The sequence below is a fragment of the Onychostoma macrolepis genome, chromosome 03 (assembly GCF_012432095.1).
Source record: "Onychostoma macrolepis isolate SWU-2019 chromosome 03, ASM1243209v1, whole genome shotgun sequence".
Taxonomy (NCBI): domain Eukaryota; kingdom Metazoa; phylum Chordata; class Actinopteri; order Cypriniformes; family Cyprinidae; genus Onychostoma; species Onychostoma macrolepis.
The window spans coordinates 22,525,765-22,549,281 of NC_081157.1; the positions used below are offsets into that span (position 1 = coordinate 22,525,765).

At 38.5% G+C, this 23,517-nt stretch overlaps 1 protein-coding gene and 1 pseudogene across 2 annotated transcripts; one reads left to right on the forward strand and one right to left on the reverse strand.

Annotated features, from left to right (window-relative positions):
* The first annotated feature begins 19 nt into the window (after window positions 1-19).
* Window positions 20-19,513, forward strand: LOC131537896 (uncharacterized). Of its 2 annotated transcripts, none has more exons than XM_058771597.1 (4): window positions 20-156; window positions 16,342-16,988; window positions 17,706-17,852; window positions 18,457-19,513. In XM_058771597.1, the coding sequence occupies exons 2-4, from the start codon at window positions 16,392-16,394 to the stop codon at window positions 19,315-19,317; spliced, it is 1,605 nt and encodes a 534-aa protein (XP_058627580.1). In that variant the 5' UTR covers window positions 20-156; window positions 16,342-16,391; the 3' UTR covers window positions 19,318-19,513. The 2 variants fall into 2 exon arrangements, with proteins under 2 accessions (XP_058627580.1, XP_058627579.1); XM_058771596.1 differs by having other exon boundaries at window positions 21-160.
* Window positions 19,514-20,466: 953 nt separating this feature from the next.
* Window positions 20,467-22,958, reverse strand: LOC131534833 (NAD(P)(+)--arginine ADP-ribosyltransferase 2-like; annotated as a pseudogene).
* Between the last annotated feature and the right edge of the window lie 559 nt (window positions 22,959-23,517).

A 23,517-nucleotide genomic window follows, 5' to 3' on the forward strand; every position in this document is an offset into this window, starting at 1 on the left:
TAAAGTAAACCACTAATGTGTGCCTTTCAACGAAACATACTACTGTTGTTGTGTTGACAATATCAGACGCACGATACGGATACGAGCTTTGCCATGTGACTTTACAATGGAGCAGATCGTCGCTTTAAACATAAATAACAGAAGAGCAAAGTCGCAGTAGGTGAGATATGCTTGATTTCCATTGTGTTTTAGTGCACGGGATCCCTATGCATTGTCGCTGCATGAATCTCAACTTGCTCCCTGCTAGAAAATGGTAAACGGGTAGTTTCTGGAAAATGGCAGCTGGTCTAACGTTAACCCTTTTGAAAAACTGCTCAAACCAGTCTAAGGTGGTTAGCTGATCCTGGTGGTCTGTGTTCCTGGGGTTTGGGGCACTTGTCGGACTGGCAGACCAGCTAAAACCCAGTTTAAAACGTTATAGCATTACGCATACTGCCTGTTATTTGTTTACATTTCCAACAGTAATGCTATAACGTTTCAAACTGCTATATATATATATATATATATATATTATCTTTGAAAAAAAATATTTTCAAATGAAATGAAAATAATGAATATAAAAATGTAAGAACTGTGTGTGTGTGTGTGTGTGTGTGTGTATGTATTTATATATACAGTGCCCTCCATTAATATCGCCATCCTTGATAAATATGAGCAAAGGCGGCTGTGAAAATAAATCTGCATTGTTTATCCTTTTTGATCTTAAACTCAAAAAATTAACAAAATTCTAACCTATCATTGAAGTAAAGCAATTGAAAGTGGGGAGAAAATCTCATGATGAAATAAATGTTTTTCTCCAACGAATATTGGCCACAATTGACCATATGAACGGAGCGCTATTTAGAACTTCCGGATAAAGATAAGCCAGCTCGTAATCTTCCGGTGAAGCTCATTTTATATGTGCTATAGACTCTCACAGAAACATCTCCTGCCTCATTCTTATCAGAAACTGAGAAACAAAATAATTGCAACACTGTAAATAATGATTGCGGAATTAACATATAGTTTCATGTTATTAAAGAACATATAATTTTATACGCAGAGTCTGGTAATCCCAGGAAAGTACCCACGTAAGTATAACTGTACATTTAAATGCTGACAAATAAACACAATCGTAACTGTTTAGGCAGTTAGGCTAATCTCTTAAACGATGTCTTAATGGTATTCTCGATAATCAATATCTTACCTTCATAGTAGGGCTAGGCGATATGGCCTAAAAAAAAATACCCGATTTTTTTCACAAAAAATTTGATTTACGATTTAAATCGATTTTTCCCCCCCTACTTAAAATCAATCTGCAGATGACAAAGAAATTGTTCAAAACAAGTTTTAACTTTATTTTGTTTTGATTTTCCCTTCTGGGATTTGATCTGGATTTCCCCCTTGGGGTTAAAGTGCAATCAGAAACAACAGGCCAAAGAAACAAGATGGCAGGCCCTGCCATTGTAAACAGTGAAAATGTAACATAACATAACATATAATGTAACATAAAATATAAAATTATGTGACCCTTTTTTATAAGTTTTCTTTAAACACAAGTTTAACATTTTGCTATTCAGTAGATAGGAGGTAGTTCTGATAAACGATGGACCATGACATCGTGGGGGTTAGGGGGTGTGCCCAAAGCGTGAATCCATATTCAGAAAGGCATGGAAAACGAATAACAATTGTTAAAGGTTGCCTGTTACAGTTACATTACAGTACATACAATTTCACTTACCACATAAACAGAGTAAGGAGATATGACTCAGGACGATGAGGAATGATTTGCAGATCATGAGCAAAACTGACAAACATCTAATCTTGTAAAATGTGTGGTAAATACTGCCGCATCATAGTATAAACACAGACATGCAATTGCCAATCTCGAAAGTGAAAGTGAAACTAAAAAGCGATCATGCATTCAAAAGCAGTTGCAATGCATAATAGAGGCTCCCTGAATCCCGCAATTTTATATACAGTATGATGATCAACCAATGATAAAACTGCGAGGGAAAGAAATATACATTTTCCTCCCATCTTGTATTTATTCTGTCATGGATGTAAGGGCAGAGCAAGTTTAAATATCTTTCTAGTCTATATTTCCATCTTGTAATCCCGCTGTTTTGGGTATTTAAAATAAAATATATTTGTAATAGAGCAGACACTGACTGCTCATGTATTTATGTCCTCATTTAGGGAGACGGCAGATGCTGAAAGGCTTCAGTATGTGTGTAGTAAACGAAACTGAGCGTCTGTGCATTCATTCATAACCAGACACGCAGGATTCATATTTAAATGCTATTTTTGCAGCTTAACATTTACAGATACTAGTTCATATCTAGGGTTGGGTACCGAACTCGGTACTTTTAAGGGTACGGACCGAATTGCGTCGGTACCGAGTATCGATTCACATTAAATCATTCGGTACCAAATTTCGGTACCTGAGAATGCATTTGGGGCGCATACGAGAGAGACAGAGAGAGAGAGAGACCCTGTGACTTGCCACCCCTGCAACTGTTTAAAACACAACACTGAGGGCAAACCGAAATGTTCTGAAGTGTGCTTACATTTCTAGGGTCATATGGTTTCCGCGAAAACGCGGACAGGATGGCGGAGTCCATATATAAACGGAATTTACTTTATAGCGCGGAATGCCACGTAATTCGGCAAATTTTGGATGAATAAAAGAATGTCTGTCACTTAATTCGAATCGCGATATGAACTAGTGTATGTGAATATTAAAACGCAAAAAGACGGTTTAAATATGAATCCTGCATGTTCCATTAGCCTCGGTATGTATGAATGGCGGAGACGCGGGTTTGTTTAGTAAACAAATACTGAAGCACACATGAACTTACACTGAACACATGAACTTACAAGCTGTGAGTCACTTCATGAGAATTTTACCGTTTCATTTGAGAAAACCAGCATCATATCATACTGTATACACACAGAAACTTCACGCAACCTGTCAAAATAAAAGTGCAGTTTAACATGTAACAGAAATATATTACTCTTGTATTATTTTTGTACAGTATATGTACGTCTTTATATATTCCATTTACTGACAAATTTAAATAAAACAATTAAATTATAAAAATAATTATTACAACCACATTAATGACTTAATTGTAGAAAAAAATACAATTATTATTATAACTTTTTTAAAGGTATATTCACATAATTTTTCTACCATGTATTAATTTTAACAGTAAACCTCTGTTTGTTTGCCAAAAAAATAAAAGGGTTTCATTTTGATTCGATTAAAAATAAATAAATGTTTCATGCCTTCATTTGATTATCAGAAAAAAAATAAAACACAAGAATTTCTGGAAGAAAAAAAAGAAAAACAATTGTAGGGTCCAATTGTTCAAAATGTTGAAATTGAGAGATTTGGACTTATTTTTTCACTGAAATAAATGTTTTTGTTATTACACAGAGAGTAAAGTACCGAAAAAAGGTACCGTTGGGTACCGGTACCGAATTTCAGATACCGGTACCGATACCGTACCGGTTCAAATGTGAACGGTACCCAACCCTATTCATATCGCAAATTGATTTAAGTGTAATGACCTACTTTTGATTTATTCATCCAAACTTTGACAAATTCAATGACATTCCGTGTTATACAGTAAATTCTGTTTTTATAACTAGATTCCGCGTTTCCGTCCGCTTTTTCCGCATCGCGGAAATCATAAGCCCTGATCGCACCGCGACGACCGGTGTAGACACGGTGTGAGTTTTTTTATGGGTTATGTTATAGCCCTGCTTGTTTTTTTAATGTTTTTTATGAAATCTCTGTTTTGCTCATATCATCGTATTATTTACTGCCATGCGAGCCACAAATTAAAGCTTGGCGAGCCGTGCAATGAGTAACACTGCTTTAAGGATCCGCATTCCGTAGTACCAGGGGCGGACTTAACCAATAAGCGAGGTAAGCGGCCGCTTAGGGCCCCGGGAAATCAGGGGGCCCCATTTGATATTGGCGAAACATATTTGCAACGTTGAGCACTGTAGCCGTTCACAGACATGTGCGCTGATTTCTTGAACGCAGTGACCAGAAGTGTTTAAGTTAGAATCCACTTACCGATCAAAATGCCGAGTTTTTGTCAAGTGCTGAGTTCTGCAAGGTCGGGGATCATCTCATTATAACGAAGTGTAGATAAGATGTAAATAAGAGATTCATTGTGCAGTTATTAACGGAACGTCGTGAGATCGCAATTAATTGAAGTGAGAGACAGCTATAGTGATCATGAGGAAGCGCTCTTTGCGCGCATTCTAGGCTGTCTGACTGTCTCAGAACAGAGATATTCACCTCAGTAAAGAAAGTATTGTGTTTCAAGTCACAATTTTATTTATCTTGATGTTTCAAAATGACTCTCTTGTATGCTTCTTCTAGGCGCACCGGCGCGAACTGCCGCATACTCGTATAAATGCACGAATGCAGTGACTGGATATTTTCCCTTAATTAGGCCTATAGGTTTCATTTTCGATTTGTTTCTCGGCAAAGCCTACAGTATGCCTTCAGAACACCTGTAATATACAATGAATTGCCTGGGATAATTGTATGTTTGTAAAAAGATTGGAAAGGGTTACAATTTATTAAATGGACAAGTGCAAGTTTTTTTTTTTTTTGGATAATGTCTTCATTTGCAATCTCAAAAAATAAGGTAGCCAAATTTGGCTTTAGAACAGCATCAGGTTGGCAAATTACTGGTTGTGACGGTACAAATAAACTATAAACTAGAGCGAGCAAGCAAAATAAGGGTTATAAACACTTGGAATATGGAATGAGTTGCATGGGATAGTAGGCTATTATGTTTGTAAAAAGATTGAACATTTTTGCAATTTATTAAATGGACAAGTGAACGCATTTTTCTTTTTTCTTTCTTTCTTTATTTTTTGATAATGTCTTCCTTGTGTGATCCGGAAAAAAAAATAAGGTAGCCTAATTTGGATTTAGAACAGCAGAAAGTTGACTAATTACTGGTTGTGAAGGGATAAATAAACTAAAAACTTGAGCGAGTGAGCAAAATAGGTGTTAAGCATAAAAGGACACATAGTTATTGTATGGGGGCCCCATACCTGGAATTTGCTTAGGGCCCCCAAATCGTTAAGTCCGCCCCTGCGTAGTACACATCATTTTCTTTGCGAACACGTTGGGATGCGGCGGATTGCGGGAGGATCACGAAACCCTATCTAAACTCTAATATGGCAAACGTGTGGGGGGAGGGCTGAGCCCATTCGGGACTACGGGAGCCCAGAGGGGAGCGTCAGCGGATGTTAAAGAGAAAACCGATTTTCATTCAAACAAATCGACGTAAACTACACATTCGAGTTAATCGATAAAATCGATTTATCGCCCAGCCCTACTTCATAGCCATGAACACATTTTTAAAATCTTATACAATTTTAAAGCATTTATTATTTCTCAACTATGTGTGGTAAAATTCCCATTATTAAAGGTTCACTTTTCATTCACGAAGACGACATGAAGAAATATGCTAAAACATGTCTCTGTGAAAAATAGACTTTTTAAGAAGAAAATGAAATTACCGTTATAACCAAGAGATGGTAGTATAGGATCACTCATTGGCTGCAGCTGCCATTTCAACTTAGTTTTTCCAAGTCTTTTGATTTATTATAAAATAAATATTATAACAAATTTAGTACTTTGTCGCACTTAAGTATAAAGTATAGCAAGTGCAGGAAGTCACAAAGTCACAGCCTATAATGCTGAATTATTTAAATACCTATATAGTCAAATACAAATTAAATAAGTTGGTATAACAAATAAATAATGCATTCAATATTTTGAAATGTTTAGATTTAATTTAATAACTAGGCTACATCGTTTAAGTTTTATCCAACACAGACCTGTAGTTTTGAATCACTTAATGCACAGCTTTATTTTGACATCGGGTGATTAATTTCATTGCCACTGTCAATCATAGCAATGACTCGCGGCATGATTTAACGGATTCCCTCGCGTAAATTTAACATTCGCATTTTGTCATTCCTGAAACGGAATACGTGGACGTTTGGTCATCTTAGACAAACAAAACTTTTCTCCTAATTGTGAATGGATTATGTAGAGAAACCGAGCAAAGGGCCAAGGGCGTTCCTCTTACGGCACAGTACACTTGACCGGAAATGACTGAGCTGGCTTATCTACGACCAGGAAGTAACCATGCATAAGGTCAATTATTGGCACCCCTAGAAATTCTTATGAGTAAAATATCTCTGAAGTATATTCCCATTAATATTTACATTTTTTAGCACACCAGGGTGACTAGGAGCATGAAATTGTCCAGCCATGACTTCCTGTTCCACAGGACTATGATGAACACAAATGCCAAATTCCCTTAATCATCAATCACAAGGAGTAAAACCTAAGAATATAGTTCTGATATGTAAAACAAGATTGTTGAGCTTCACAAAATAGAAAGTGGCTGTAAGAAAAGAGTTAAAGCATTGAAAATCCCCATTTCCACCATCAAGGTAATAATTAAAAGGTTCCTATCAAATAAGGTTGTTACAAATCTGCCTGGAAGAAGACGCATATATATTGTCCTAATGCACGCTGAGGAGGAGAGTTTGAGTGGCCAAAGACTCTCCAAGGATTACAGCTGGAGAATTGCAGAAAATAGTTGAGTCTTGGGGTCAGAAACCTAAAAAAATATACAGGTGCATCTCAATAAATTAGAATGTTGTGGAAAAGTTAATTTATTTCAGTAATTTAACTCAAATTGTGAAACTCGTGTATTAAATAAATTCAGTACACACAGACTGAAGTAGTTTAAGTCTTTGGTTCTTTTAATTATGATGATTTTGGCTCACATTTAACAAAAACCCACCAATTCACCAAACACCAATCTCAACAAATTAAAATAAGTATTTTAGTATTTTAGTATTTTAGACCAACAAAAAAAAACATTTTTAGTGAATTGTTGGCCTTCTGGAAAGTATGTTCATTTACTGTATATGTACTCGATTCTTGGTAGGGGTTCCTTTTGCTTTAATTACTGCCTCAATTCGGTGTGGCATGGAGGTGATCAGTTTGTGGCACTGCTGAGGTGGTATGGAAGCCCAGGTTGCTTTGACAGTGGCCTTCAGCTCATCTGCATTGTTGGGTCTGGTGTCTCTCATCTTCCTCTTGACAGTACCCCATAGATTCTCTATGGGGTTCAGGTCAGGCGAGTTTGCTGGCCAGTCAAGCACACCAACACCATGGTCATTGAACCAGCTTTTGGTACCTTTGGCAGTGTGGGCAGGTGCCAAGTCCTGCTGGAAAATGAAATCAGCATCTCCATAAAGCTTGTCAGCAGAAGGAAGCATGAAGTGCTCTAAAATTTCCTGTTAGATGGTTGTGTTGACTGTGGACTTCAGAAAACACAGTGGACCAACACCAGCAGATGACATGGCAGCCCAAATCATCTGTGGAAACTTCACACTGGACTTCAAGCAACTTGGATTCTGTGCCTCTCCACTCTTCCTCCAGACTCTAGGACCTTGATTTCCAAATGAAATGCAAAATTTACTTTCATCTGAAAAGAGGACTTTGGACCACTGAGCAACAGTCCAGTTCTTTTTCTCCACAGCCCATGTAAGACGCTTCTGACGTTGTCTCTGCTTCAGAAGTGGCTTGGTAGCCCTTTTCCTGAAGACGTCTGAGCGTGGTGACTCTTGATGCACTGACTCCAGCTTCAGTTCACTCCTTGTGAAGCTCTCACAAGTGTTTGAATCAGCTTTGCTTGACAGTATTCTCAAGCTTGCAGTCATCCCTGTTGCTTGTGCACCTTTTCCTACCCAAATTATTCCTGCCAGTCAACTTTGCATTTAATATGCTTTGATACAGCACTCTGTAAACAGCCACACCTTTCAGTAATGACCCTCTGTGACTTACCCTCTTTGTGGAGTGCGTCAGTGTTCGTCTTTTGGATCATTGTCAAGTCAGCAGTCTTCTCCATTATTGTGGTTTCAAAGAACAAGAGATACTCAGAATTTGTACTGTAGGGATGGTCATTTATTGAAATTCAAATGTAAATATTCAAATATTTTGAGATACTGATTTTTGAATTTCATGAGCTGTAAGCTCTAATCATCAAAATTAAAACAAAAAAAACCTTTTGAAATGTTTTACTTCACATGCAATGAATCTAAAATATATGAAAGTTTCACTTTTTGAAGTAACTTACAAGACAAAATGAACTTTTTCGCGACATTCTAATTTATTGAGATGCACCTGTATATATCAAACATCCCCTACATCACCACATGTTGTTCGGGAGGGTTTCAAGGAAAATTCTCCTCTCTCATACAAAAACAAACTCCAGCAAATTCAGTTATCAGACACAACTGGAACTTCAAATGGAAAAAAGAAAAAAATAGCTTTTTGGCAGCAAACCCACCAGATGAGTTTAGTACAAAGAGGGATAAAAAAAGTACCCCATGTCCATGGTTAAATATACTGCTGGATCTTTAATATTGTGGGCCTGTTTTTCTGCCAGAGGTCCTTAACATCTTGTTCAGATGCATGCATCATGGATTCTATCAAATACCAACAGATAAAAAATCAAAACCTGACTGCCTCTTTTAGAAATCTTATAATGAGCCATATTTGGATCTTCCACCAGGACAACAATCCAAAATAAACATCAAAATAAACACAAAAATGGGTCACTGAGCACAAAATGAATCTTTTACCATGGCTGTCCCTGTCCTCTGACCTGAACCCTACAGAAAATGAGTGAGGTGAACTGAAGAGAAGTACTACTGACAATGGAGCTGTGAATCTGAAGGATCTGGAGAGATTCTGTATGATTGAATGGTCTCTGATCTCTTATCAGGCGTTCTCCAAACTCTTCAGGCATTATAGGAGAAAACTCAGAGCTGTTACCCTGGGAAAAGGACGTTGCAATAATTGGGTGCCAATAATTGTGGCCATCATGCAGAAAGCATTTATTTCACAATGAGATTTCCCCCCCACTTTCAATTGTTTTACTTCAATGATAGGTTGGAATTTTGTGAATTTTTTTGAATGAAAGATAAAAAGGATAAACAATACAGATTTATTTTCACAGCCGTGTTTGCATATTTGCCAAGGGTGCCAATATTAGTGGAGAGCACTGCGTATATATAATCTGCAGTACATATGTACATACAAGGAATAAATACTTATTTGATACTTAAAATATATATTTGATTTAGTTAACAGATAAACAAGGGGAAAAAACAGTGCGACACGTAACGTAGCCTATATATGCAGAGTTTCAGTTCATTTTTGTGACGCTTTGTTAACAGAAAGGAAACTCAAATGGCAGAAAGCGTTTTTATTTTACAAAAGCACAATGTTTTGTTTTCATTGTGAGTGTACACAAATAAAATATACCTTTTACAGTGATGCATTATTAGTAAGACAAAAAAGTGTTTTAAGTTGATTCTGCTGGTACAAGGAAACAGTTGAAGTGATCGTGCTGGCGCACACACACACACACACAAGACATATAAGTTACAGCATTGCTAACTTGACAGCGCAGTTGGTACTTTATCAAAATAAAATACAGTGACCCAAACATCACCGCGCCCACCTCTGTGTCACCGTTGAAATGAGATTGAAGTACAAAGCCTATAATTTACATAATAAATAATAGTTTTGCATTTAGATACATCGCAAATATGGAAATATTATGGAATATTTGGATTTGTGCCCGAATGAGAGAGGTAGGATACACAAGCACAAAGCTCCATTTCGCAAACAGTTGAGTGCGCAAGCCTTTAAGTATACTCCTTTGCCAGTGAGAGACGCGTTCAGAATCAGCACATGGTCACTGTCTAGTGGGCTTTTTTTTCAAGTGCGCAACTCATGGCATTTGCTGTTCTTCTGCTGGCGGTTATCAAACAGCGTTGCGTTACTGCGGGCGCCCCCTTCTGGATTGAGGGTGAATTGCCAGACCATCATCCACAGACCTGTTTGCTCAGTAAGCAAACTGCAGGGGGTCCAGTGATGTCCTTCAGATAAGCCAGAACCAGTTTTTCAAATGACTTCATGACAACAGACGTTAGAGCCACAGGTCTGTACTCATTAAGTCCTGTTATCTTGAGTTTCTTTGGAACAGGGATGATGGTGGAGCGTTTGAACAGCTCAGTGCGCTCATTGGCGCCTACCTTGCCTATACCTAGAAACGGTACTGAATACATTGGGGATGTGCATCTCATGACTTGATATGATAGGCATCTCGATGCATAGCCAATGATACGATACATTAAGATACATATGAAGCAGCTACCGATGCAATGCGATACAATTCACCCCTATTTCGATGCAGTGCGATCCGATTTCGATTCGATTCAACGCAATGCGATTTGATGCAATACGATGCAATGCAGAAAATATGATTACTTTTAATGCCTCTAGGCCTGTTTCATAAAACAAGCTAACCAAATAAGCCAGGCTTATTTCAGTTATTCTTACTCATTGTTAAATGATTTGGTTCATAACGCTAATTTAACATAGGCCTAGATCAAGCTTAGTCACTGTGGCAACTTATGCTGGGAAATTAACCTGGTCTAAAACAGGCTAACTGTCAGGCTAAGCTGAGATAGTACCCAAGCTCCTGCGGATGCGGAGCTTGGGCCAGGAGTGATTGCCAGTGTGATGAACCCACCACTGTTGTCGGTGCGAGCAGCTGGCATCCCCAGGGCCTCAGCACTGGCTATCACAGAGACTGTTCCCCTGGCCTCAGTGCTTCCTGTTATGGTGATCGCCATTTTGAGCGTGTGGGCTGCACACTGTGCTCCAGAGGCCTCTCCTGTCCACGAGTCTGCTTCTGAGGCCTCATCTGTACACAAAATTGCCGTAGAGCCCTCTCTTTTCCATGAATCGCCCTCAGAGGCCTCTCAGAATCAGAATCCGCTTTATTGGCAAGTATGCTTGCGCATACAAGGAATTTGTTTTGATGTCATAAGCTTCCAGTTCACAGAGACAACAATGACACAGACAATAAAAATAAGATTAGAATAAAAAATACACATGTAAATATAAATAAACAAAAAATTGAAAAATAAAAATAATTTGAAACATAAATGATTGTATGTACAGTTGTGCTGTAATGCATTTAACTGTTCATAAGGTGGATTGCCTTGGGGAAGAAACTTTTCTTGTGCCTGGCTGTCCTGGTGATTGGGGCTCTGTAGCGCCGGCCAGATGGCAAAAGTTCAAAAAGGGGATGACTTGGATGTGAGGTATTCAGAGTGATTTTATGAGCCCTTTTTCTCACTCTGGATGTATAAGTTCATTGCTCAGTTCTTGAAGGGTGGTCAGGGGGACACCGATAATCCGTTCAGCAGTCCGAATCATTCTCTGTAGTCTTCTGATCCCTGATTTTGTAGCTGAGCCAAACCAGACAGTTATTGAAGTGCACAGGACAGACTCAATGACGGTTGAGTAGAACTGTTTCAGCAGCTCCTGTGGCAGGTTAAACTTCCTCAGCTGGCGAAGGAAGTACACCATTTGTTGGGCTTTTTTTACAATGGAGTTTATGTGAGTGTCCCAATTCAGGTCCTGAGAGATGATGGATCCCAGGAACTTGAATGTCTCCACTGCAGTCAGCCAGCCAGCTCTTTATCCTCCTGTCTGTAGGCAGACTCGTCACCGTCCTGGATGAGGCAGATGAGTGTGGTGTCGTCTGCAAACTTCAGGAGCTTGACAGAGGGGTCTTAAGATGTGCAGTCGTTGGTGTACAGGAAGAAGAGCAGTGGGGAGAGAACATATCCCTGAGGGGCACCAGTGTTGGTGGAACGGTTGTTTGACATGAATTTCCCCAGTCTCACTAGTTGCTGCCTATCTGTCAGAAAGCTGGTGATCCACTGACAGATAGAGCTAGGGACAGAGAGCTGGGTTAGTTTGATCTGGAGGAGTGTAGGGATGATGGTGTTGAAGGCCGAACTAAAGTCCACAACCAGGATCCTCACATAAGTCCCTGATTTGTCCAGGTGTTGCAGGATGTAATGCAGTCACATGTTGACTGCATCATCCACGGACCTGTTTGCTCGGTAAGCAAACTGCAGGGAGTCCAGTAAGGGTCCAGTGATGTCCTTCAGATAAGCCAGAACCAGTTTTTCAAATGACTTCATGACGACAGACGGTAGAGCCACAGGTCTGTAGTCATTAAGTCCTGTTATCTTGAGTTTCTTTGGAATAGGGATGATGGTGGAGCTTTTGAAGCAGGAAGGGACTTCACACGACTCCAGAGATCTGTTGACGATCTGTGTGAAGATGGGGGCCAGCTGGTCAAAACAGGTTTTCAAGCAGGCTGGTGTCACACCGTCTGGGCCTGGTGCCTTCTTTCTCTTGTTCTTCCTGAAGACCTGGCGCACATCTTCTTCACTGATCTGAAGTACAGGAGTGGGGGAAAGGGGGGTTGCTGGAGGTGTTAACGGTTGTGTAGAGAGATGGTCAGGATGGGTGTGGGGGGTTTCAAATCTACAATGGAACTCATTCAGGTCTTCAGAAAGTTTTTGATTCACCTCAGTGCTGGGGGATGGTGTCCTGTACTTGGTGATGGCTTTCAGGCCTTTCCACACTGAAGCGGAGTCATTGGAAGTGAACTGATCTTCCAGCTTTTTAGCATTCTAATCTCCTTATTCAGTGCGTTCCTGGCCTGATTGTACAAGACTCTGTCCCCATTTCTGTAGGTGTCCTCTTTGGCCTGACGAAGGTGTCTGACAGTGTCTCCTGTGCATGAATCCACTCCAGTGCCTCCAGAGGTGGCGGCTTCCGCTGCAGAACCTCCAGAGGAGGCGGCGTCCACTGCAGAACCACCAGAGGTTGCAGATTCCGCTGCAGAACCTCCTGAGGTGGTGGCGCCCACTTTTGAACTCACTGTCTGTCCTGTTACGGCCACAGAGGCCGTTCATAAATTGAATGCGGACAGGAGGAGAGTTCAGCTTCAGACGCTTTTATGCTACGCTTTATGCTTTTGCCCACTGTCATATTCACTGTGTGCTGTTTGTAAAATGAGTGTTACCTTAGCTATATTTGAAAAAAATATGATTCCCAATGCACACAAACTTCCCAGAATACTGAGTGACCTGTTGGTTACAGTGCTTACTTCCTTTTTAATTACATTTTTATTTATTTGTGAAAAATGCTTTGTCATCTAAAGTATAATTGTTTATTTTACACATTTATTTTTTAATCCATTTTCAAATGATTTAAAATTTCTTAAATATTAATTAAAATAAATTTAATTATATCGGCTTTACAGCATATCGGAAGTCGGCCACCCTGTTTTACAAGATATTGGCATCTTGTTTAAAGTCAGCAAACTGTTCTCTTTCAAGGACTTGCATTTAATGCATGGCCAAAGTAAGAACATGTTTAAAACATGCAGAGTAGGATTTCCAACTGTTCTCGTATTTAAGTAACATTCCATATTAAATCCATACAGAAAGCAGTTTATTGTGTCACAAAAATAAATTAATAAATTCAGCTTAAAATAATTTGTTACCCCGCTGCCTTAAACATTTTTGTTCAGTCAACTAAAATATTTCAGTTGTCACTTTGAGTCACTTTAATTAGAGTTGAGTGTACTTAAAATTTTAAGTCATCGGGGTAACAAATTATTTTAAGTTGACTCAACAAATTCTTTTTTAAAGTGCATTTTAGGGAGCTAAACAAAAAACAAACAAAAAAATAAATACATAAATAAAAGAGCACCATTAGATGAAACTGTAATAATAACGTATTTGGCAAACATTGACACATTTAATTACAATATTAATGTAATACTTATTACATTATGTGCAATTTTCTCATTATATGCAGTTATTACATTATGAGTTGCTACAACACTTTTTAAACCGATGCATCGTTAACTTTTTATGCTGATGCATCGAGCGAAGCGGGGAATCTTCCCATCCCTAGAATACATGTATCGTTACACCCCTAATATACAGTGGGGGGGGTGGGGGGATTATTTGATCCCCTGCTGATTTTGTATATTTGCCCACTGACAAAGAAATGATCAGTCTATAATTTTAATGGTAGGTTTATTTGAACAGTGAGAGACAGAATAACAACAACAACAAAAATCCAGAAAAACGCATTTCAAAAAAGTTATAAATTGGTTTGCATTTTAATGAGTCAAATAAGTATTTGACCCCTTCGCAAAACATGACTTAGTACTTGGTGGCAAAACCCTTGTTGGCAATCACAGAGGTCAGACGTTTCTTTTAGTTGGCCACCAGGTTTGCACACATCTCAGGAGGGATTTTGTCCCACTCCTCTTTGCAGATCCTCTCCAAGTCATTAAGGTTTCGAGGCTGACATTTGGCAAATCGAACCTTTAGCTCCCTCCACAGATTTTCTATGGGATTAAGGTCTGTAGACTGGCTAGGCCACTCCAGGACCTTAATGTGCTTCTTCTTGAGCCACTCCTTTGTTGCCTTGGCCGTGTGTTTTGGGTCATTGTCATGCTGGAATACCCATCCACGACCCATTTTCAATGCCCTGGCTGGCTTCAATGCCCTGACGGTACATGGCCCCGTCCATCGTCCCTTTGATGCGGTGCAGTTGTCCTGTCCCCTTAGCAGAAACACCCCCAAAGCATAATGTTTCCACCTCCATGTTTGACGTGTTCTTGGGGTCATAGGCAGCATTCCTCCTCCTCCAAACACGGCGAGTTGAGTTGATGCCAAAGAGCTTGATTTTGGTCTCATCTGACCACAACACTTTCACCCACTTCTTCTCTGAATCATTAGCAAACTTCAGACGGGCTGCACATGTGCTTTCTTGAGCAGGGGACCTTGCGGGCGCTCTTACCAATTGTTACCAATTTTGTTACCAATTGTTTTCTTGGTGACTGTGGTCCCTGCTGCCTTGAGATCATTGATAAGATCCTCCCGTGTAGTTCTGGGCTGATTCCTCACCGTTCTTGTGATCACTGAAGCTCCACGAGGTGAGATCTTGCATGGAGCCCCAGTCCGAGGGAGATTGACAGTTATTTTGTGTTTCTTCCATTTGTGAATAATCGCACTAACTGTTGTTACCTTCTCACCAAGCTGCTTGGCGATGGTCTTGTAGCCCATTCCAGCCTTGTGTAGGTCTACAATCTTGTCCCTGACATCCTTGGACAGCTCTTTGGTCTTGACCGTGGTGGAGAGTTTGGAATCTGATTGATTGATTGTTTCTGTGGACAGGTGTCTTTTATACAGGTAACAAGCTGAGATTACTCCCTTTAAGATAGTGCTCCTAATCTCAGCTCCTTACCTGTATAAAAGACACCTGGGAGCCAGAAATCTTGCTGATTGATAGGGGATCAAATACTTATTTCACTCATTAAAATGCAAATCAATTTATAACTTTTTTGAAATGCGTTTTTCTGGATTTTTTGTTGTTATTCTGTCTCTCACTGTTCAAATAAACCTACCATTAACATTATAGACTGATCATTTCTTTGTCAGTGGGCAAATATACAAAATCAGCAGGGGATCATCCCCCCCATTGTATGTGTATGTGTGTGTGTGTGTGTGTATATGTTTAATACATATATTGTGTGTATATATATATATATATATAATATAATATTCTATTTAACATTTATTTTATATTTAAATTTATTTATTATTATTATTTTTTTTTTTCAGTTTTATTTAAATGTAATCATGAATCTACTTTATTAATTAATGGAATAATGGAGGGGGAAAAAATGAATATAATTTATATATATAAATATTATAATAAATTATATTTATCAACGAAATCCAATCAGTGTTTGTTTGGTGTTTTTGTTATTTTTATTAGTGTGTGTGTGTGTGTGTGTGTTGTTTTCATTTTTGTTTCAGTTTTAGGCATTTTAATACATCAAGTGAAATTAATTAAAATGAAAAATGATCTATCTATTCTATTTAATGTTTCTTTCTTTTTTTTTTTCAGTTGTATTTAAATGTAACCCTGAATCCACTTTATTAATTAATGGAATAATGAAATGAAAAAAAATAAACAATTAATAACAATTATATTCATATTTCGATGATCTATCTATCATGTATTTTATACATGTTAACATTATTTTATTTCAAGTAGCAAAAATGTTTTTAATGGGTTTTTTTAGTTTCAGTTTTAAGTTTAATTAAACCCCGAATTCAACAAAGTCCCTCTTACTTTTTAATTAATTATTTGTGTGTGTGTTTTTAAAGAACTGCTAATCCTACATTCTGACACAACACAGCAAATCGTGTCTATATATATATATGTATGTATGTATGTGTGTATATAATTCCTAAAAACTACTAACAGGGCATATGTAAACAGCATTTTTTCAGGGAACATCACTTTTGTTTTTGCTTTGATTTCAGGATCAGCTTGAACCAACCAGCTTTTTAGTGTCAGTCCTCTGGTCTCCAGCATGGGCAGACTGGACGACGCTGCCAAGCGCAAGGTGGTGGAGCTGCGGGAAGCAGGTTTGAGCTTCCGTAAGATCAAAGCCGTGCTGGAGCTGGAGAACATCAAGGTGTCTGCACAGGCCATCTACCTTTTCCTGAAGGAGTTTCAAGGGAGAGCTCGAAAGGAGGACGGAGCAGCTGCTAACAGCAGTCATTCGGTGCCGATGTCAGCGAGGGAGGTGGGCAGCTCTGAGACACGGTCGGCTGGCTGGAGCGATCAGCAGCTGAGGAACCTCCTCAGAGAAGCTTCTCGAGTTGCTGCCTCCCAGCAGGCCGGGGCGTCCTCAGATGTGAGAGGAGGACAGTTGTCCGGGGCGGGATCGGCTGGCATAAGGGACGCACGAGGTGGGGAAAAAGATGAGGATATCCGGATTGTCAGTGTCACCTCGTTGGCACAGGGTACGCAGCACGCTGGCGTCCAAGGGCCGCGTTCAGGAGTGGGAACCGGAGCGATGAGTGGTGCTAATTATGTAAGACGACGGCACACGCCTTCACCTGCCAATCCTGTGTTAGTGGCTCGCAAACGACTGCTGGATAAGGCTTTGCTCCATAGAGCACGGGTGGGTGGAGTGTGCTAATATATACATACACCGCTGTTCAAAAGTTTGGGGTCAGTTAGCAAGGAAGTTAATACTTTTATTCAGCAAGGATGCATTAAATTAATCAAAAGTGACTGTAAAGACATTTATAATGTTACAATGCATTTATGTTAAATATATTTATTTTTAAATAAATTTTAAATTAACGTTGTTCTTTTGAACATTCTATTCAAAGAATCCTGGAAGAAAATGTATCAGTTTCCACAAAAATATGAAACAGCAAATTTGTTTTGAACATTGATAATAATCAGCATATTAGAATGTTTTCTGAAGGATCATGTGACACTGAAAATTTACCTTTATTTTCATGATAATTAAGCACATTACTCCTCTAATTCTCATGACTGTAATGGAAAAAAAGCTATTTCATGACAAATATTTCATTACATTATATATAAAAAAAAAGTAAATTGTAAAGCATTTATACATTATGGGATAATTAAATTGCTTTAAAGTATATTTAAAAAAACATTAAATCATTTCTTTACAATAAAAATGCCTGTATTGCAGTAATTAAAATGTGCACATTACAGGATAATGCACTTAATTTTCAAAGAAAGCAAAAAATTGTTAATATATCATTCACAAATATATATACATAATATATAATTAATCCTATTTAAATTTTGTTATTTATGTTTTTTTTTTACCTTAATAACTTGCATGTGTTTTGTGAAGGTCAGAGACAGTGTTCCCCAGAGTGGCCAGCAGGCGTCGCTGTCAATGAGACGAGACCCGTCCTGTTTCTCTGGATCTGAGGGCAGAAAGCTTGCATTACCTCAGACATCCTCTTATGACCTGACTACAGCCAGACCTCAAAACATAGTGAGTTATGAAACCTCATCATCAATCCAGTACTATTATGATTAGAGGTAGATAAAAACTATTTTTTATAACCAATAATAATTATTTGTTGATTAAAGTCGGCATGAAATGGAATTTGTCTTTTCTTCCCTATTGTGTTGTATATCCAAGTGAAACGGCTTGTTGAATAAGAAAAATGTTGGACAGGTCTTGATTTTGTCCGTGGGGAATTAATTGGTTTGCTATTGGTGGATCTCATGTGAGTGACAGGTTGATCCCGCCTTCACGCCAGTAAACATGTCATCAGAGAAGAGATGTCACTGAAGAGGGAAAGGAAGTTGTTTTGAGTAAAGAATACGAGGGCACATTAATAAAAATAAATGATGTGTACGGATAAAGGATTTATAATAAATATTTCATGAAAATAAAAGAATCGTCAATTTTGATTTCATGGTGACTTTAAGTGTCGCATCCCATAACCAATATGCAGAATGATTTTTAATTTAATAAAATATCATTTTAAAAATGTAATATTAATGTTTCATATATTATTATTATTATTATTATTATTATTATTTCTCATCAGTATATAGATTGAGGGCTAAATTAAACCTTTATTTCCCAGAGATCATTGCACCAAGGAGCCAGTCCTCACAGGAGGTGGATGCACCAGCGGGTTGGCATTCCTGTTCGAGCTCCTCAAAACCCTCCGCGTGTCGGCATCCGCCTGCCCGACCCATCAACCACTGGGATGACGTCCCAAAATCCAGCCCCCCCTGCACGGGTCCAAAACGTGACCAACCAGCCTTCACCTCCTCCCCAGCGGAGCAGCCTGGACTCTGGAGCCTTGAGCGGCCTGCAGGAGCAGATCCAGCTGTTGGGCTCCGAGCTGAGAAGTTTGGGACTGGCGTTGAGGATGATGGTGGACCATCAGGGCCGACTGGAGAGAGAACAAGCCCAGCAGACTCAAGTCCAGAAGCAGATCCTCAGCACCCTGCAAGATCTCTCATCCAAATTCGAGCCTCTGCAGTCGACATCTGCACCAACGTTACCAGCATCTTGTTCCCTGGCCTCCTCTGCGCCCTTCAGCCAGACTGCTACCAGTCAGGGCGCTTACGCTCAGTGCAGCCAAGCTCAGACGCGATACAACGAAATCCATGATTCTGGTCTAGAGAGCATTGAGGTGTTTTCTCTGGACCAGCTCAGCCCACCCAGCATGAACGGGTTTCAGCAGTGCCCAACTTCTGGGGGGCCCTCGTTCACCCGCACGCCGACATTCACGCAAACCCACACTCAAACATTTGCACCCCAGTACACACAGCCGCACACAGACTCCTTTACGGGGATGGATAATAAATCCGTAGACATGCCCTCCACCAGTGCAGATGGGTCATTCCAGGCCTGTAGCCCCCCTAACCAGTCCTCTAGTCTTCCAGTTTCGCCACATGAGCCCGAGCTGAACATCATTAAGGTGGAGAACGTCTGAGAAATGGCTAAAATCTGGACTTCACAGTCCAAATACTTTGGGCTACAGTATATTTTAATATAACTGTTTTAGCTTCCCAGAGATGGAAACGTACTAAGTAAAAAAAAAAAAAGTTTTCCATGTTTTCCGTTTTATTTAATTGTATACAGTAATTTTGCCTTTTTATAAGAAATGAAAATAAATATCAGTAGACCTAGTTTGTGCTGTTATTTTTGAATTTTTGAATTTCTTTTTATTTAAGCACAGGATCGAACCATCTATAGAAATATGTAGTAAAATACTGTTGGTTTGGAAAATGAAAACCTGAAAACAGCAATAGTTCGTTGAATTATAATTTTTTTAGATGTTTTATACAGGTATGGTCTATTCCTATGTTTTAATATTGAAATAGGAATGAATGTCTGTTTTAGAAATAAATATTTGATCATAAATGGTATGAACATATATATATATATATATATATATATATATATATATATATATATATATATATATATATATATATATATATTTAAAAAATGCTTAGAAGTCAGCATTAAAACATGTATAATGTTTAAAAATTAAATAAGACTGAAACTTTTGTCTGACCTTAAATGGACACATTTTTATTTACAACAATAATATTACAATAATCGTGTTTTTGCCCTAGCCTAAATCACTACGGTAAGCCTATGAGAAGTAGCCTATTATATTTTATAGCTGTCAGGACGGATTTCGCGCAAAATTGCATACTTCCATCATTCCTATGCGCTTTTACCAGATATTAGTAAATGGGGAAAAAAAAGACGGTCAGGTTACTACTAAATGCAGTGGAAGGAGTCGTATAGAAACTGGCAGCCACAACAAATGAATGTGGAACCATGTGAAGTTTGCAAGCAAATAGTGAGAGCAACGGAGCCGGTAATAATCACGAATTCAGATGTAGGCTACTTTTAGCTTGCACAGCATCACATTTGTTATGCATGGTTTACAAAACAGTGTTTAGGCATATGCTGGTAGTTTGTACTTTAGTCTATTTGCTTTTATAGCCTACTCTTCAAGTTACAGTGGTTTCTATCGCTTTACTTTTATCTGATATGATATTGATAGCAGTCATTAATGTAAAGTTATTTTTTGAACAATTGTTTTCAACAAGTTAAGTAACAGCTGTCAGATGTGACCAGCAGGGGGCAAAAACAGTCTGATGAAAGAGGGTCTGAAACAGACATTGAACAAAAGAAAATGAATGAAAATGGTTTTTGTTACAGTGTCTGTATACTTAATGAACATAATTAAATAATGTAAACAAAATCTGTTTTCTGACAAAGAATTATTGAAGAGGAAATAGCTGAGAGAAAATATATATATATTTGCGTGGAACTGATAAATTCAGAGCATTTCTGGTAACACTTTATTTTAAGGTGTCCTTGTTACATGTTACATGTACTAACTATTATAAAAACAACAAATTATGCAAAATTACATGCAAGTAGCCCTAATCCTAACCCTGCCCTAACCATATAGTGAGTACATGTAGTTAATTTATATTACTCATTAAGGTGTCCTAGTTACAGTGTAATATTACACTGTAACTAGGGCACCTTAAAATAAAGTGTTAAAATGTAACACTTTTTTTTTTCTTCAGTGAAAAACATTGTACTTGCAGTGGGGGAAAAAGTTATTTGGTCCCCTGCTGATTTTGTACGTTTGCCCACTGACAAAGAAATGATCAGTCTATAATGTTAATGGTAGGTTTATTTGAACAGTGAGAGACAGAATAACAACAAAATAATCCAGAAAAACGTATTTCAAAACAGTTATAAATTGATTTGCATTTTAATGAGTGAAATAAGTATTTGATCCCCTATCAATCAGCAAGATTTCTGGCTCCCAGGTGTCTTTTATACAGGTAAGGAGCTGAGATTAGGAGCACTATCTTAAAGGGAGTAATCTCAGCTTGTTACCTGTATAAAAGACACCTGTCCACAGAAACAATCAATCAATCAGATTCCAAACTCTCCACCACGGTCAAGACCAAAGAGCTGTCCAAGGATGTCAGGGACAAGATTGTAGACCTACACAAGGCTGGAATGGGCTACAAGACCATCGTCAAGCAGCTTGGTGAGAAGGTGACAACAGTTGGTGTGATTTATTCGCAAATGGAAGAAACACAAAATAACTGTCAATCTCCCTCGGACTGGGGCTCCATGCAAGATCTCACCTCGTGGAGTTTCAATAATCATGAGAACGGTGAGGAATCAGCCCAGAACTACACGGGAGGATCTTATCAATGATCTCAAGGCAGCAGGGACCACAGTCACCAAGAAAACAATTGGTAACACACTACGCCGTGAAGGACTGAAATCCTGCAGCACCCGCAAGGTCCCCTGCTCAAGAAAGCACATGTGCAGCCCGTCTGAGGTTTGCCAATGATTCAGAGGAGAACTGGGTGAAAGTGTTGTGGTCAGATGAGACCAAAATCAAGCTCTTTGGCATCAACTCAACTCGCCGTGTTTGGAGGAGGAGGAATGCTGCCTATGACCCCAAGAACACGTCAAACATGGAGGTGACCCAAAACACACGGCCAAGGCAACAAAGGAGTGGCTCAAGAAGAAGCACATTAAGGTCCTGGAGTGGCCGCCAGTCTTTGCGAAGGGGTTAAATACTTATTTGACTCATTAAAATGCAAATCAATTTATAACTTTTTTGAAATGTGTTTTTTTGAATTTTTGTTGTTGTTATTCTGTCACTCACTGTTCAAATAAACCTACCATTAAAATTATAGACTGATCGTTTCTTTGTCAGTGGGAAAACGTACAAAATCAGCAGGGGATCAAATACCCCCACTGTAGGTGGTTTCTTGAATAGAGCACAGTTGAGGTTACTTCTTGTTGCAGTGCTTTTCAAGGTGTCACACCAGAGATAAGGCTGATATTTTCTTGTCCTAACAGAGGGGATGAGAGAGAGCACCTCTCTCTCATTAGGATACTTAAGAGTATTTTGCCACATCAGCACCTTCACAAGTGTAGATTTCAAAACAAGATTTAGATCCAAAACCTCATGCTATGTTACGATCAAGAGAAGATGAAGCAAATGAGCCAAAGCGAACCTCTTTGTTCAGAACATACTTATTCAATTCAACACTAGTACCACGATAAATTAACCTGCATCCATACTGTGATTTCTTCAGAATCTGTATTGCTTCTGTTAACAGAAAGTAAAGTCAATACCATTTGTATGTCTTGTTTGTACTGTTTTTTTTTTACTGTAACGATTGTCAGGATTGAAATGCTGATATACATTATTATCACCGTACACATAAATGGCGATTAAATGATTCCTTGTTAAATAACCTTTTGGGAACTTGACAAACATTTCACCCACTTGCCAACCAATTTTAAATTGAGCTGAGTTATTGATTTCTTTAATTAGATATTTTGTCTTCACCAGATGTGTCATTGATTTACAGCCCTTATATTGGTCATCAACAGATTTCAGTGCCATATCCAATTTCAGTCCTTCAACAGCAGGTCAGTGATCCTACAGCAACAGGAATCATAATAATCAATCATCAGTATTCATGTCTGTAATATTCTAGAACACAAGCTCACCTGTCCTAGAGCAGCTAAAATGAGAAGAAGAGCTTCAATGATCAGCAGCATCTTGATTCAGTCAAATCCCTCAGATGATCTAGTATCTAGTCAAGAGCAGATGCTGAAAGACAAGAAACATTACCTTTTTCTCAAATACTAAATAAAATGTTTAAATTTGGATTGGTATATTCTGACAGATAGCAGAACCGCTTGAAATAATGACTTAAATCTGTGATGTTCACTAATGAAAGTGTAATATTACCTGAGAATTATTGTCTCTTTTTGTCAGATTCTGTTTTTTTTTTGTTATTTTTCAGGATCGTTGGAACAGTGACGAGAGGAGAAGATCAGAAAAGTCAGTCGCTCAAAGCCAGAAGACAACGACTCTTAAAACCATGAGATGAGGAAAATGGCTTTTTTATAATGCTGATAATGTGTGTGTGTTTTAAGAAATAATCTGAGAAGTGCATAGCAATCTGATTTCATAATAATTATATGCATGAATTTGCATGAACTTGCTCATGAAAGTGATAGTTTTTTTTTTAATCAGCATGTATTTAATTATTATTATAAATGTTTACAACATTTATAATAATAATGAAATATTTCTTGAGCAGCAAATCAGCCT